General features: G+C 38.6%; 1 protein-coding gene across 3 annotated transcripts in view; it reads left to right on the top strand.

Moving 5' to 3' along the window:
- The window catches only part of LOC124606688 (N-acetyl-D-glucosamine kinase), a 190,470-nt gene that overhangs the window by 158,025 nt on the left and 17,904 nt on the right, over nucleotides 1-14,541 (top strand). For all 3 annotated transcript variants that reach the window (XM_047138707.1, XM_047138709.1, XM_047138708.1), the window contains exons 5-6: nucleotides 1,245-1,355; nucleotides 9,025-9,148. In XM_047138707.1, coding sequence (XP_046994663.1) covers nucleotides 1,245-1,355; nucleotides 9,025-9,148 — 235 coding nt within the window. The remainder of the gene's footprint in view (nucleotides 1-1,244; nucleotides 1,356-9,024; nucleotides 9,149-14,541) is intronic.

The raw sequence follows: 14,541 nt of genomic DNA, 5'->3' as shown, positions 1-14,541 counted from the left end.
AGACTTCCTAAGTGAATTTTCCTTTTGATATGTTTAGATATTTAATGCCATTGTGCTTAATGTAAATTTACAACATCCTACAAAGTCATCTTTCGCTTTCTATGCTGATGAGATTTTTTTCACAACAGCTGATATTTGCTCGTTTTATGGTTAGTAGCATGCTAAGAATAAAGTTTAAAATCTTGTTACTGATAATGAAAGCTGTGTCGATATACGTGTAGTTTCAATTTTTTTTACTGAGATTTATCTGAATTTAACTACATTTATTATTTGCTGAGAAATAACACATAATCTTTATTGGAGATTTACTATTGTAATTTCTCATGTTTTCTCACCGTGGTGTGGGTTTGGACCCAACAAAATTTTTGATTCCATTTTTTGCATGATGTATCAATAACTGGCCCAGTGTTCTTACTTAAGTGCTGTGATTTTGTATTATTATGTGAACTCTTTGACTGGTCTTGAACCAGTGTGCTTTGAGTCCAGGCAGTGAAATGTCATTCATAAAAATGAAATTGACAATGAAGCTGAGCACCTTAAGGCACACCATTTATGTGTATTATTACTAAACATGTATTAAAAAAACCACTACATAAATCATTTTTGTTATCACATGTGCTTTATAGTTTAATCTTAATTTATTTAACCAAACTGAATCTAATCTAATCTAATCTCACCGGAACTGACAGTGATTATAAATAAACCTTCATTCAGCATGAATTATATCTTCTAATTTCTCTTAAAGAGCCTTCAAAATGTGTTATAACTTTTGAGTTTTTAAAATTATATGTTAATTTGTATGTATTGCTTGCCATTTCTGACAGCATCCTCATTCTGAATATGTTTCTCAATGAAAGAAAGAAAAATTCACAAATGACAGAAATTTTGACTTTTATTCCCATTGTATGTCTTTATTCTGTCAGACTCCACAATATTCTTCACTGCTATGTAAATTGGTATAGTTAAATATTTTGGACTCTTATCTTGAAACCAGTTTCAAACCTTTGGTCAGACCATTTTGTTACAGCCATCCATACATTTCCCATTACACTTTCAAAATGCTGTGAAAGTCGTCAACATAACACCATGATTGAGTCTCCGACTAATGTTTGTGATACATACGTGTTAAATGAATGTACCATCAGCTGGATTTCAAATATTATCAGTAAAAGGAAAATACTTTCTTGTGCTAATGCTTTTCTGTTTATGTTTGCATCAAAAAGTTTCTTTTCATTGTGGTACAGGTGGGATGGTACTGATAGCTGGAACTGGCTCCAATGCTCTTCTCTTGAATCCAGATGGGACTCAGAGCAGATGTGGTGGCTGGGGCAACATGCTGGGTGATGAAGGAAGCGGTGAGGCTTCAGCATCTTTACATATTTTTAGCCATATAGGGTTAATGCTAACAAAAATTCTTATCCTAATGTTGATTACTCAAAGTAAAATTAATATAAATATGCTACTTAATCTCTGTGTATTGTAAGTGAAATGTAATGTCTCTGTCTGTCTCTCTCTCTCTCTCTCTCTCTCTCTCTCTCTCTCTCTGTGTGTGTGTGTGTGTGTGTGTGTGTGTGTGTGTGTGTGTGTGTGTGTGTGTAATGTGCACCTTCCAAACAACATTGAAGACTAAGAAAACAAAATTTCCTCTCTGTTTACTGTTATTAGGGCCTAAAAAATTTTCAGATATCACCCATTTAACAGAAATTTCAAGAGAAGTTCAAATGGAAGATTATCTTGGATTTCAAAATCTGCATGTTTATGCATTCTCTGCAGTAGTGGATATTATGTATTGTTAGTATCTGTCACTAAGTAGGATCATCTACTTTCCAGCTGCCAGAGCAGGGTTAATAGAGAACAAAATTTGTTTTATTTATATTTAATATATACTATTTTAATTTAACCTGTAACAATTCTAAAATTCTTTCATATGAGTAAGAAGAGATAAATGCACAGTTAAAAAAATTTGCTTTAATCCTTGGGTTAGACTACACCCAGTGCACAGGGTATAGCAACAGGATTAAGCAGCGTAGTATTAGTATATTAATATGGCTTGCAGTTTAAGTTTCTAAGAGTTGTTTCATGTAGGTTCTTCTTCTTGGGCTCTTTTCACACTAAGTAATTAATCAATGAAATGAATGAATGAGTAAAAGCTATTCCTTTTTATTAATGTTTCTTACTACATTTAGAAGAAATATTCTAAAAGTATACTGAGTGAGGTAAAGCAGAGGCTAAATCATTGTACTCATTTATACTAGCTAAAAGTAGATTTAAGTTTTGTTATAATGCTCACTGAGGGCCAACAACATCTATTGAACACAAGTAACATCTGTCACAGTAATGTAAAATTGTCAGTTAGTCCACAAACAAAACAGTAATGGTTCTTGGGGGGAATAGTTGATCTGAGCCATCATAGAAATAAATATGGGAGACTTCCAGATTAGTTAATAAAGTCCAAGCACTACTTGGTCAACAAAAGCATGTTTCATAGTCAAAGCTCCATATAGGCTAGCAGTTGTGGAAACTGTAAGTTCATAATTCATAGCACTATACATACTGTAAATAGCCAAGGTGTTCAGAATCCTCAGTTAGAGGCAAGTCACATGGCTGCAATTGAGAAAGATTGCCACAGGGTGGCCATATACTTGCTCTCTAAGGGAGCTCGTGTGACCAGCCTGCAATATTTGCTGTGTTCTCGCAACAGGTGTCCTCACCAGAAATGCATCGATATGTCTGTATCATTAATTTGCACATGTGGTGGGATTAGTAAAGGCTTTTTTCTGGTTTTCTTAAATGTATGTGGTGATGTACCAGTGCCTTAGTGCTGGCAATTGTGCCCCCCCTCTCCCCCCTGTGAAAGGTGGAGCAAGTGGAGGATTTGTGTGTAGAACGGGTGGAATGATGATGCACCACTCTATTTTTTTTCCCTGGACAGTATGAGACACCATCTTGCATGTTTAGATAGTGTAGAAGACAGAAATAGAAGTGCTGTACCAGGTTTGCTCCTTCTGTTAACTGCTCTACCTGTCCTTGTGAACCAAATACAACAGCCTGTGAAGTAGTGTGTCTCACCTCATGGATTGGCCTACTTCACTAGCCATGATATGCAATTCATCTGGCCCTATTCTCATGTTGTCATCGAGCAAAAAACTTTGTGCTTCTTGTGTGTCAAATTGTTTATCTGATCTCCCAAGCTAGGCAAGACAGTGCATTTGCATTAGCTTGTTGGGAGGTGTGCCTATAATAATCTCATATTTTTAATGGCTAAGGAACAGGGGCCGTTGCTGTTGTGTTTGTGCCATTTCCTCTGGGAGCTTTGAGTGTGGGCCGGACAGGGTAATCAGTGGACTGTGATTGGTGATTAGCTGTAACTGTTTCATGCAATAAATTAAATCTAGTGCCTCATTTTTAGTTTGCAAGTAGTTTTAATTGTGCAGTGTGGTATTCTTTGTAATGCTATTAAAGAAATGTGAACTGATTTGTTTCAGCACAGAGGAGTTGAGATTCGAATCATTGTTTATAATCTCAACACAGTGTTTCCAAGCACTGAATGGTTTGCTTTGCAACCTAAGATATATATTCCTGTTGAATGGAAAAAGAACAATGAACATACGTAAAGTCCACAAATGTTAGGAGCTGTAGGTGAAGCTACTACTAAGAATGTTAGTGATCTATATATGTTTTTGGACATAGCTTGCACCATAATTTGAATGCTTAGATTGTTTGCTGCGTAACATCACTCGCCACTATGATGATAAAGACACTGCCACATCCATGTCCACTTGGAACCTTACTTTGTCATTATTGATGTCCAACATTATTAATAACTGCTGGGAGTTTACACACCTGTTGGTGAGCACTGGCCAGATGCTGAGGAGTGGAAAATTGTGGGAAGTGAAATAAAAGGGTCACTATCCTCAGTTCACAATTGACCTGTCATGCTGTTTCTTCCCATGATCACCTTTACCATACTGGACTCGCATTCGGGAGGATGACGGTTCAATCCAGCGTCCGGCCATCTTGATTTAGGTTTTCTGTGATTTCCCTAAATCGCTCCAGGCAAATGCTGGGATGGTTCCTTTGAAAGGGCACGGCCGACATCCTTCCCCATCCTTCCTTAATCTGATGAGATTGATGACCTCGCTGTCTGGTCTCCACCCCCAAACAACCCAACCCAACCTTTACCATATTTGAACTTGATGTTTGCATGATGCTGTGGAACTGCTGTGGACTGTCGCTACTTCTGACCATGTTAATTCATCTCCATTTGCAGAGGATCAAGGGCTGTAGGAGAGCTCAGATCTATGCCAGCTATTTACAAAATGATGTAAACAGTGTACTGTTAACTTCTGTACTTTATGTTCATTTTTTCTCTATATACAACTTCAGGGACACTTTTGGTTGGGCAAACAGACAATTTCAGTGAACATCTTGCTTTGACATTAGCTAACAGTTGAGAATGCTAATAACTATTCATCATTTGTTTTCTCTGTAGACATTCGTGTGCTCCTCTTTTTGCTCCTTGTCTTCCAAGGCACTGCTGTAGCAGTGGAGCATTTTATTTGCCAGCATGCCTTGCTGATATCTGGTGTTGACATTATTTACAGTAAAACAAGGGAATGCACAGTGGAACGTTCTCAGCTTAATAATTACCTAAATATGTTTTCTGCTCTCATTAATATCTTTTGTTGGCCTAAGAGGAGAATTGTGGAGCATGTTACTCCAAAGAATCTCATGTTATACTACGTATGTTCTAACATTGCCACCGAAGAATCCATCCAAACAGCGACCAGATGTCCTCTCTTGTTGCAAGCATTGCACATTGCCTGCAGTATTTGTGGTTACACTCATCGTAACAGTTCAGACATGACTTGCGTGACACATCACTGATTTGTTTGCAATCAAAAGGATCTGTTGACTGTGTTATGGATGAGTAGCACTTAACTGAAGCCGCATCCATTGAATGGCATAAACAGTGTGCTATGTGATCTCTATTTTGAGCACATACCAACACACCACTGTCATGGAAAGCCCACATTCAGAATCTTGTTCAAAGACTTAAAGCTGCCGTTTTTACTGTTCAAACGCTATCTGAAGTAAATGATAATTTGTCATGAAAAGTGGTCTACTTTGCGTCTTTTGATTCACTTGTGACACATGGTATTATATTTTGGGGTAACACTTCCCATTCTCAAAAGATCTCTTTGGCTCAGAAACAAGTGGATTCAGGCAATACGTGGTGTTCAGTTCGCAAACCTTTTGTCAACCCCGTTCATTAGTCTGGGTAACCTGAGATTGGCCTCTCAATATATATATTGGTTTCTTGTTAACAATATCAGTGTATTCCCAAGAATTAGCAGCTTTCATTCAGTTACTAACGAACAGAAAACCAATCTGGATTTGGATCACTTTTATTTGACTCTTGTGCAGAAAGGTATGCAGTGTACTGCTGCATCCATTTTCAATAAGCTACCACAAGAATTTAAAAATATTAGCAGTAATCCGCACACTTTCAAATCAAAATATAGAGTTTCCTCTTGAGTCTCTCCTTCTATTCTGTCAAGGAGTTCCTTGAAAAAATAAGGTGATTCCTGTGTTATATTGTTGATTGACTGTGCTTATATAAACTTATGGCTTGTCTTTTTATTGGGTTCACAAACATTTTATTTTATCTGTTATTACTTTTATGTTGTAATTTTATGTACTGACACATTCCATGACCTTGGAGATTTGTTCCTCAATTTACATACTGTCCACAGGAAAGTTGAAGAGGCCTTTGGAGAAAAGAGAAGCAAATGTATGAATATCAAGAAATCAGATGAAAACCAGTATTGTGCAGTGAAGGGAAAGCAGAAAAGTGAAAGGAATATATACAGGAGCTATACAAGGGAAATGAACTTGAAGGCAGTTTTATAGAAAGGGAAGAGGGAGTAGGTGAATGTGAGATGGGAGATAAAATACTGCGAAAGGAATTTGACAGAGCCCTAATAGACCTAACCCAAAACAAGTATCCTGGAGTAGACAACATTCCCTGAGAACTGATGCCCTTGGAAGAGCCACCCATGACTAAACTATTCCACCTGGTTTGCAGTATATGAGACGGGGGAAATACCCTCACTTCAAGAAAATGTAATAATTCCAGTTTCAAAGAAAGCAAATACTCTCAGGTGTGAATATTACCAAACTATCAGCTTAATAAGTCATTGCAAAATAATCATGCAGATTATGTACAGAAGAATGGCGAAACATTCAGAAAGTTTTAGAAACCTACCTTGGAGAAGACGTGTTTGGGTTCCAGAGAAATCTTGGGACACGTGAGGCAATACTGACCCTGTGACTTACCTTAGATAGAGGTTGAGGAAAGGCAAACCTACATTTATAGCATTTGTAGTTTTGGAGAAAGCTTTGGAAAGTTCTGACTTGAATACACTCTTCAAATTTCTGAAGGTAGCAGAGGTAAAACACAGGGAGCAAAAGTTTATTCACAACTTGCACAGAAATCAGACGGCAGTCATAGGAGTCAAAGAACGTGAAAGGGAAGCATGGTTTAGAAGGGCGTGAGACAGGGTCGTAGCCTATTCCAGTGTTATTCAATCTATCCATTGAGCAGGATGTGAAGGAAAGCAAGCAGAAATTTGGGAAAGGGACTACAGTTCAGGGAGAAGAAATAAATACTTTGACAGACTTACAATGTCATTGGCAAACTGCAAACTCAGCAAAGGAGATGGAAAAGTAGTTGAAGGAAATTGACAGTGTCCTGAAAGGAGAATATAAGAACAACATTTAAAAAAGCCAAAAAAGGGTAATGGAATGTGGTTGAATTAAATCAAGTGATGCTGAGGGAATTAGATTAGGAAATGAAATACTTAAAGTGGTAAGGAGTTGTGTTATTCAAGCAGTAGAATAACTTACGATGGCTGAAGTAGACCAGATATAAAATGTTGAATGGCAATGGCAAGAAAAGTGTTTTTGAAGAAGAGAAATTTGTTAATACCAAATACAAAGCTAAGTGTTAGGATAACTTTTCTGAAGGCATTTGTGTGTAGTGTAGCCTTATATGAAAGTGTAATGTTGACATAAAGCAGTTCAGACAAAAAGAGAATAGAAGATTTTGAAATGTGGTGCTACTGAAGAATGCTTAAGATTAGATGAGAAGATTGAATATGGAATTGGGAAGAACAGAAATTCGTGACACAACTTTAGTCAAAAAAGGGACCAGTTAATAGGATACATGCAGAGATATCAGGGAATTGTCAGTTTTGTATGGAGGGACACAAAGAGACGAGTACAGTAAGCAGCTTCAAATGGATGTGGGTTGCAGTAGTTATTTGGAAATGAAGAGGTTTGCACAGAATAGAGAAGCATGGAGAGCTGTATCATACCAGTCTTTGGACTGGAGACCACAACAATAACAAACATTGAAGGGTTTTTGATTCTAGCTATGTCTCTTCTAACTACTTCACAGTATGTCATTGCTTTATTGTTCTGCAACAGTATGTTTACATTGGAGGATGAACTATCATTTTTTTAATTTGATTTTCTGTCAGGCCCACTTCAGTTGTTTTAGTTTTGGCAGCCAATATTACTGGAATGTGTAGTGAATGTTATTTGTTCATTAATTTCCCTTTCCTTGCCATAAAACGGAAGTGTTATTGTGGAGAGATTTCAGTCAGAACTTCTCAGAATACATCAAGAATGGCAAGGCAGTCTTAATCTGTTCATGCATATCTTGTTTGCTTGTTGCTTTGTTGATTTAATGTCAGTGAAATTTTCTGCCTCTGAAAGTGATCAATTACTGAAAATATTCCACAGTGTAGATAGAGGACACCAACTTACTGAGTGGACAGAAGGCATCTCTGGTTCCAAAAGTTTGAAATTTCACATTTCAAACAATGGAAAATCCAGGATGGAATGTAACACTATTATGAAAAGGAAAATTGCTGCTCACCATACAGTGGGGATGCTGAGTCGCAGATAGGCATAACAAAAAGACTGTCACAAATAAGCTTTCAGCCAGCAAGGCCTTTATATATTTAAAAAAACACACACACACAAACAAAGATGCTGTAACTTACCAAACGAGAAAGCGCTGGTATGTTGATAGAGACAATAAAAAACACACAAACACACACACAAATTTCAAGCTTTCGCAACCCACGGTTGCTTCATCAGGAAAGAGTGAAGGAGAGGGAAACATGAAAGGATGTGGGTTTTAAGGGAGAGGGTAAGGAGTCATTCCAATCCTGGGAACGGAAAGACTTACCTTAGGGGGAAAAAAGGACAGGTACACACTCGCGCGCACGCACGCATATATCCATCCGCACATATACAGACACAGGCAGACATATGTAAATGCAAAGAGGTTGGGCAGAGATGTCAGTCGAGGCGGAAGTACAGAGGGAAAGATGTTGTTAAATGACAGGTGAGGTACGAGTGGCAGCAAACGCAACTCCTTCATACGATTGCAGTCTCTGGGAACTGAAACCACACATTTGTTTGTTGCCATCAGTTGCCATGTGGTAATTGTTGTCTGTGACAAACAGTAGTAGGAAAATAGACATGGAATGAATACCTATTATGTAGGAGGCAGAGGCTAGATTTTAACAGCCAAACACTTAGATTACAGAAGTTATCATTATGTCTGCACATCACAGAGCATGGGACGCTGTTTCCATTTCTGTCTTTAAATCTACCATTCCTTACATTTTCTTCTTGGTTTATCACATGAATATTTTTCCTGTATTTTATTGTGAGAACTTTATTTTATTACCCACTATAGTTGTAAGGGCACTTGCATGCATTACTGTTTGTTAATTTTACTTATTTTACATGCTTTAGTAAGGTTTCTAGTAAGTTAACACCCCTAAAACCACTACAAAACTAACATTTGTAATCTGTAAGGTAGACTTACTTAAGCTGTTACAATGAACTGGAGTCACTAATGAATTTGGCAAAACTGTATCAAAACATCATGCTCTAATGCCCAATAAAGTTTTGCTATAGAATTTTGTCATTGGTGTTTTGCAGCGTTCTGGGTGTCCCACAAAGCTGTGAAAATCTACTTTGATGATGAAGATAATCTTGCTAAGGCACCATATGATACCTCAATAGTTTGGCAGACTATAAAGGACCATTTCCAAGTCAGTAACAGGTAAGGAGCATCCTGATACTGTATAAGAATAGCTTTCAACTTCCTTTGATACTTTTTCTCTTCTCTTATGGTAGAAAAATATATATAATGGCAAGAGGCTGAGTATTGTCTCTTTACTGGGCATAGGTTGCTTCAGCTGTGTATTCTGCAATTATTTGCCAAGTGATGTTGCATATTTACACTGAGGTAACAAAAGGAACAGTGACAAAAAAAATGAGCGTTGTAGTTGTGAAATTGCGCTATATTTTTTGATGATATCCAGATTTTAATTGACAGTAATAATGATTACAAAGAAATTGACTATCTGTATTAAAAACATAATCAAGCAGATTTTCTGTTCATTGTTCCTACTTCTGATTTCAGTCATTATAAGTTATTACGATATTTATGCTGAAACACGTTTCCACTACTGGAAACAGACCAGAATTAACCTGAATTTGGAAAAAAATGATGTACACTGTCAAAGCACTTGAAGGTGGGCCCTCAGCACTTGAAATGCATCATGTAGGAAGTCAGCATTGTGACTGAAGGTCATTGTTATTTACTTCACGAATACTGAATCAAATTGTTTGTTTTTTGAAACTAACAATGTCCGTTCTAGCCTCAAAAGTTTATTCAAACTTTGACTGTTGTTGTTTGGTCTTCAGTGCAAAGATTGGCTTGATGCAGCTCTCTAAGGTAGTCTATGCCTCTTCATTTGTGAATGACTACTGCTATCTACATCTGTTTGAACTTGCTTGCTGTATTCAACCCCTGATTTTCCTCTATAATTTTTACCACCCACACTTCCCTCCATTACCAAACTGATGGTTCATTGACGCCTTAAGATGTGTCTTCTCAGCTGATCCCTTCTTTTACTCAAGTTGTGTCATAAATTTATTTTTTCCCATATTTGATTTAGTACCACTTAATTAATTACTTGATCTACCCATTTCGTCTAAAGAATTTTTTATAGTAGTGCATTTCAAAAGCTTCTATTTGATAATTGTGTGAATTGCTTATTGTTAATGTTTCATTTCTGTACAAGGCTACACTCAAGAAAAATGCCCTTGGAAAAGGCTCCCTCGATTTGATGTTAACAAATTCCCCTTTTTCAGAAACATTTTTCTTATAACAGTCAGTCTGGTTTACATATGCTCTTTACTTCAACCATTTTGCTAACCAAGTAGCAAAACTGGTCTGGTCTACTGCTCTTAGTTTCTATTTCCTGGTCTAATTCCCTCAGCATTGCCTGATTTAGTTTGGCTACATTCTGTTGCCCTTGTGTTACTTTTGTTAATGTTCATCTTGTAACATTTTTAAGACCCTATCCATTCAATTCAATTGCTCTTCCAAGTTCTTTGCTCTCTCTGTGAGAATTATGTCATACGCAAACCTCAGAGTGTTTATTTCTTCTGCCTGAACTTCAATCCCCTTCAAAAATTTCTTCTTTGTTTCCTTTAATACTGAAGAACACGAGGAATAGGTTACAACCCTGTCTCACTCCCTTCTCAACCATGGCTTCCCTTTATGTCCTTTGACTCTTACAGCAACAGTCTCTTATTCCATACAAGTTGTAAATACTTGTAGCTTCCCTACATTTTATCCCTGCTACCTTCAGAATTCCAGTCAGCATTGTGAAAAGTTTTCTCTAAATTTACAAAGCTGTAAACATAAGTTTGCCTTTCATTAAACAACTGGCAATAAAGTTTGACTTTAAGAGGTTACACGTGTTCCATCCTTTCTATACCATTGTATACCCCCCCCCTCTCTCTCTCTCTCTCTCTCTCTCTCTCTCTCTCTCTCTCTCTCTCTTTCAGTGTTTCAGCATCTACAATTTTTTTTGACTTGAGAGTGCAACTTTCTTTGATTTCAGTAGTTGCATAGTTATGGATTATTCCTAAAAAGAGAGAGGTCTTCTCACACATAAAGCTTCTCTTAAGTGTTAACTAGATATTTTTCATGCACCAGCCTGGCTGAATATTACAACCACCAGTACCTAGCCTTTCAGAAACTGGAGGCCCCAACATGACCAGCCAGCATAAGCACCACAGAAAAGGCAAAAACATCCATACCCGGCTATGACAATACCTTGTGTCCAGACTTGCCATGTGACTGCTGCCTTTCTGGCTGCAAAACCCCACACTATGGTTTGCGAAAGTCGAGGCAAGCTTTCATTTTGCTGGAATATCAACAGATTCCACGGAGAGTGCCTTAGTGGTCAGCCAACTGGACCACTATTTCATGCAGAGGTCGTGGACATGATAACGGGACCACATGCAACTACCTCCTATGAAAAACTCGAGGCAGAACTGATTCACAGAATCTCTCAGCACAGGAAGAGTGCATATCCCATGTTTTGACACAGGAAGACATAAACGATCGGAAACCATTTCAGCACCCGTGGCATTTGAGGAGCGAAAGTTGATACTGGCACTGTAACAGACAACCTGCTGTGTACCTTGCGGAGTAGCCGCCTAGCACTGCAAGTCAAGGCTATTATAGTGTCACAGACAGAGATGCCTTTAGGCGCAGTTGCAGACCTGACTGACAAATTACAAATTTCATGACACCGACTGATATCAGTACAATAACAGTGCCATTTAACAATGTATTAGCATCAGTGGTTACACGTGTGAGCTATGAGTCTCTTGCAGCCAAGTTTGATATGTTAACAAAAAAAAATCAGTGAACTGTTGTCTTGTCATGACTCTAGCAGTGGCAGGTGTTTCTGCCGCAAGAGGTCATGTTGCTCTTCTTCAACAAACTCTTTGGCACCTGGTGTAGAACAGCAGTCCACTTCTTGGTATCACAGAAAATTTGGGGATCAGGCGGGGAAGTGCACCTCACCTTGCACTTCGACATTTGGCATAGGTGCATCCAATTGCTAAGCTTAGTCACAGTGCCTGTTCATCGGTGACTGAAAGTTGGGTCAGAAATTCTTAGTGGATACCAGATCAGATTTTTGAATATTTCCATGTACCTTGTTGCATGCCTGTTGACCACTGAGTTTGTTCTGCTTATGTGCGGCAAACAGTTCTTAAATATCAATATAAGATATGCAGCATTTTGAATTAGATGTGGGACTGCATTGTGCCTTCACATGGGGCTTAAAAATTGCTTAAACCACAGAACTGATAAATGGAGCTGACTTCTTGGAATACTACCACCAGCTGTCAGACATGGCAAGTGCAAGACTTGTCGACAGCATCACTGGCGTGACAGCTATGGGTTTCCGGAGCAGGACACTGAGCTTGTCCAAGTGGCAAGTAGTGAGCACACAAATCTACTGTGATAGCTTCCAGCCTTGATGTGACCTCTTGGAGATCGTAAAGAGGTATGTTGTAGCACTGTTCACCATATTAAGACTACCCATGGCTCATATATCTCGTGTAGACCTAGATGATTAGCTTCCAACTGCCTGGCCATTTTGAAGGTAGAATTTGAGTCCATGCTCAAGGAAGGCATCATTCATCCATCATGTAGCCCATGGTCATCTTATCTCCATGTTGTGCCTAAGAAGTGCTGCTCATGGTGCCCATTAGCAACTGTCAAGCACTTAACGCTCAGATAGTGCCTGACCACTATCCGGTACCTGTGTTGTGCGACTGCAGTTACACTTTATGTGGCAGAACTGTGTTCAGAATGTTTAATTAGACGGACCCCTTAATACAAATTCTGGTGGACAAAGAGAACATGCCTAAAACAGCCACCATCACTCCATTTGGTTTATTTGAGAATATTTTTATGACATTCGTCCTATGTAATTCTACAGTCACGACTTAGTACTGCAGGGTCTGTTGTTCTGTTTTGCCTATGTGGACAACAGCCTTGCCTTTTAAGCCACTGGGGAACAGTGCCAACAAAACCTAATCAAAGTCTTTAAATGCTTAGAACAGCATGGAGTGGTTTTGAATAATGCTAAATGTATGTTTGGTGACTTCCAAATTAATTTTCTAGGCCTCTTCAGGCTCAAACCATTTCCAGAAAAAGTAGAAGTCATTCTGAAAATTGCACTGTTAAGGAATAATGCCACATCTTGGACATGGTGAATTTTTACCGTCGCCATTTGCTGCTTTCAGCCATATTACAGGAACTGCTAGCTGGTAATTGCAGCAGTTGCTGGTACAAAAACTAAAGGAAGTTCTCTGATTCAGTGGACAGACATGATGAGCTCTGCCTTCAATGCAGCAAAGCAGAGCATAGTGAATGTCACACTCCTGGCACACCCTCAAATGGATGCATCCCTTGTGTTAGTGGTAAATGTGAGCCAGACTGCTTTCGGTGCAGTCTTGCAACAATTACACAATGACACATGGCAGCCTCTTGCTCTCTAGTTGCATAAGCTGTCACCATCACAGCAAAAATGGAGCATGTATGATGAAAAACCTCTCACTATCTATGAGGCAATCAAGTACTTTTATCCACAGTTAGAAGCCAGAAAGTTCACCAACTTCACAGAACACAAGCCACCCCACAATGCCTTTTGATAAAACAGCAACAAGTCTCAGCACAACAGTGAAACCATTTGGAATTTATTGCCCAGTTCAGTACCAATATCAAGCATATTTTGGGCACTGACAATGTGGTAGCTGATTGTCTTCCAATGTGTTAAGCGCTATTGATTTCGCAGAACTCTCCAAGGCCCAACATACAAACCATGAGCTCCAGAATCTCCTCAATGATGGATCATCAACATTAGAGTTGCAACTAGTTGGTGTTCCTGGTGTGGGTGTTAAGTTAAACTGCGAAATCTCAAATGGAAAGCTTCATCCCTTTTTACCATTTATTTCCCGCAAAAGCGCCTTCAACAGGTTGCATAATTTGTGCTACACTGGCATCAGACCATCATTTCGCCTGGTCTTGAAATAGTGTGTTTGGCCTGGAATGCAAAAAGACCGTTGCAAATGGACTCGTGGTTGTGTCCAGTGTCAGTACAGCAAGGTATCCTGCCACATAGAGGTACCAGTGGGAGACTCCCCTGCCTCAACTTCATGATTTGCCCACATACTCATCAACATTGTTGGCTCACTACCTTGATTGATCACTTCACTCACTGTCCGGAAGCAGTTTCAGTTGACAACATTTCAACAGAAATTCTAGCTTCTGCCATTGTGTCAAGTTGGATATCTCATTTTGCTTGCCCACTACACATCACAACAGACAGCAGCTGCCAATTTTAATCTGATATATTCATCCAACTTATCAAATTCTGTGGCACTCTGTTTCACCATCCACAATTTTCAATTCCTTTGATTTCAGTAGTTACATAGTTACAGATTATTCCTAAAAAAGAGACTGTTCCACTCGCATGTTAAGCTTCTCTTTGGTGCTTCACCTAACTAGATATTTTTCTTTTGTGTTGTGTTGAATAAAGATATTTGTAAACAGCGTGTGCCAGGTAGATTTTGTGT

Source organism: Schistocerca americana, chromosome 3 (assembly GCF_021461395.2).
Source record: "Schistocerca americana isolate TAMUIC-IGC-003095 chromosome 3, iqSchAmer2.1, whole genome shotgun sequence".
NCBI lineage: Eukaryota > Metazoa > Arthropoda > Insecta > Orthoptera > Acrididae > Schistocerca > Schistocerca americana.
The sequence above is the reverse complement of the archived record's forward strand: the minus strand, read 5'-3'. Positions and strand labels throughout refer to the sequence as shown.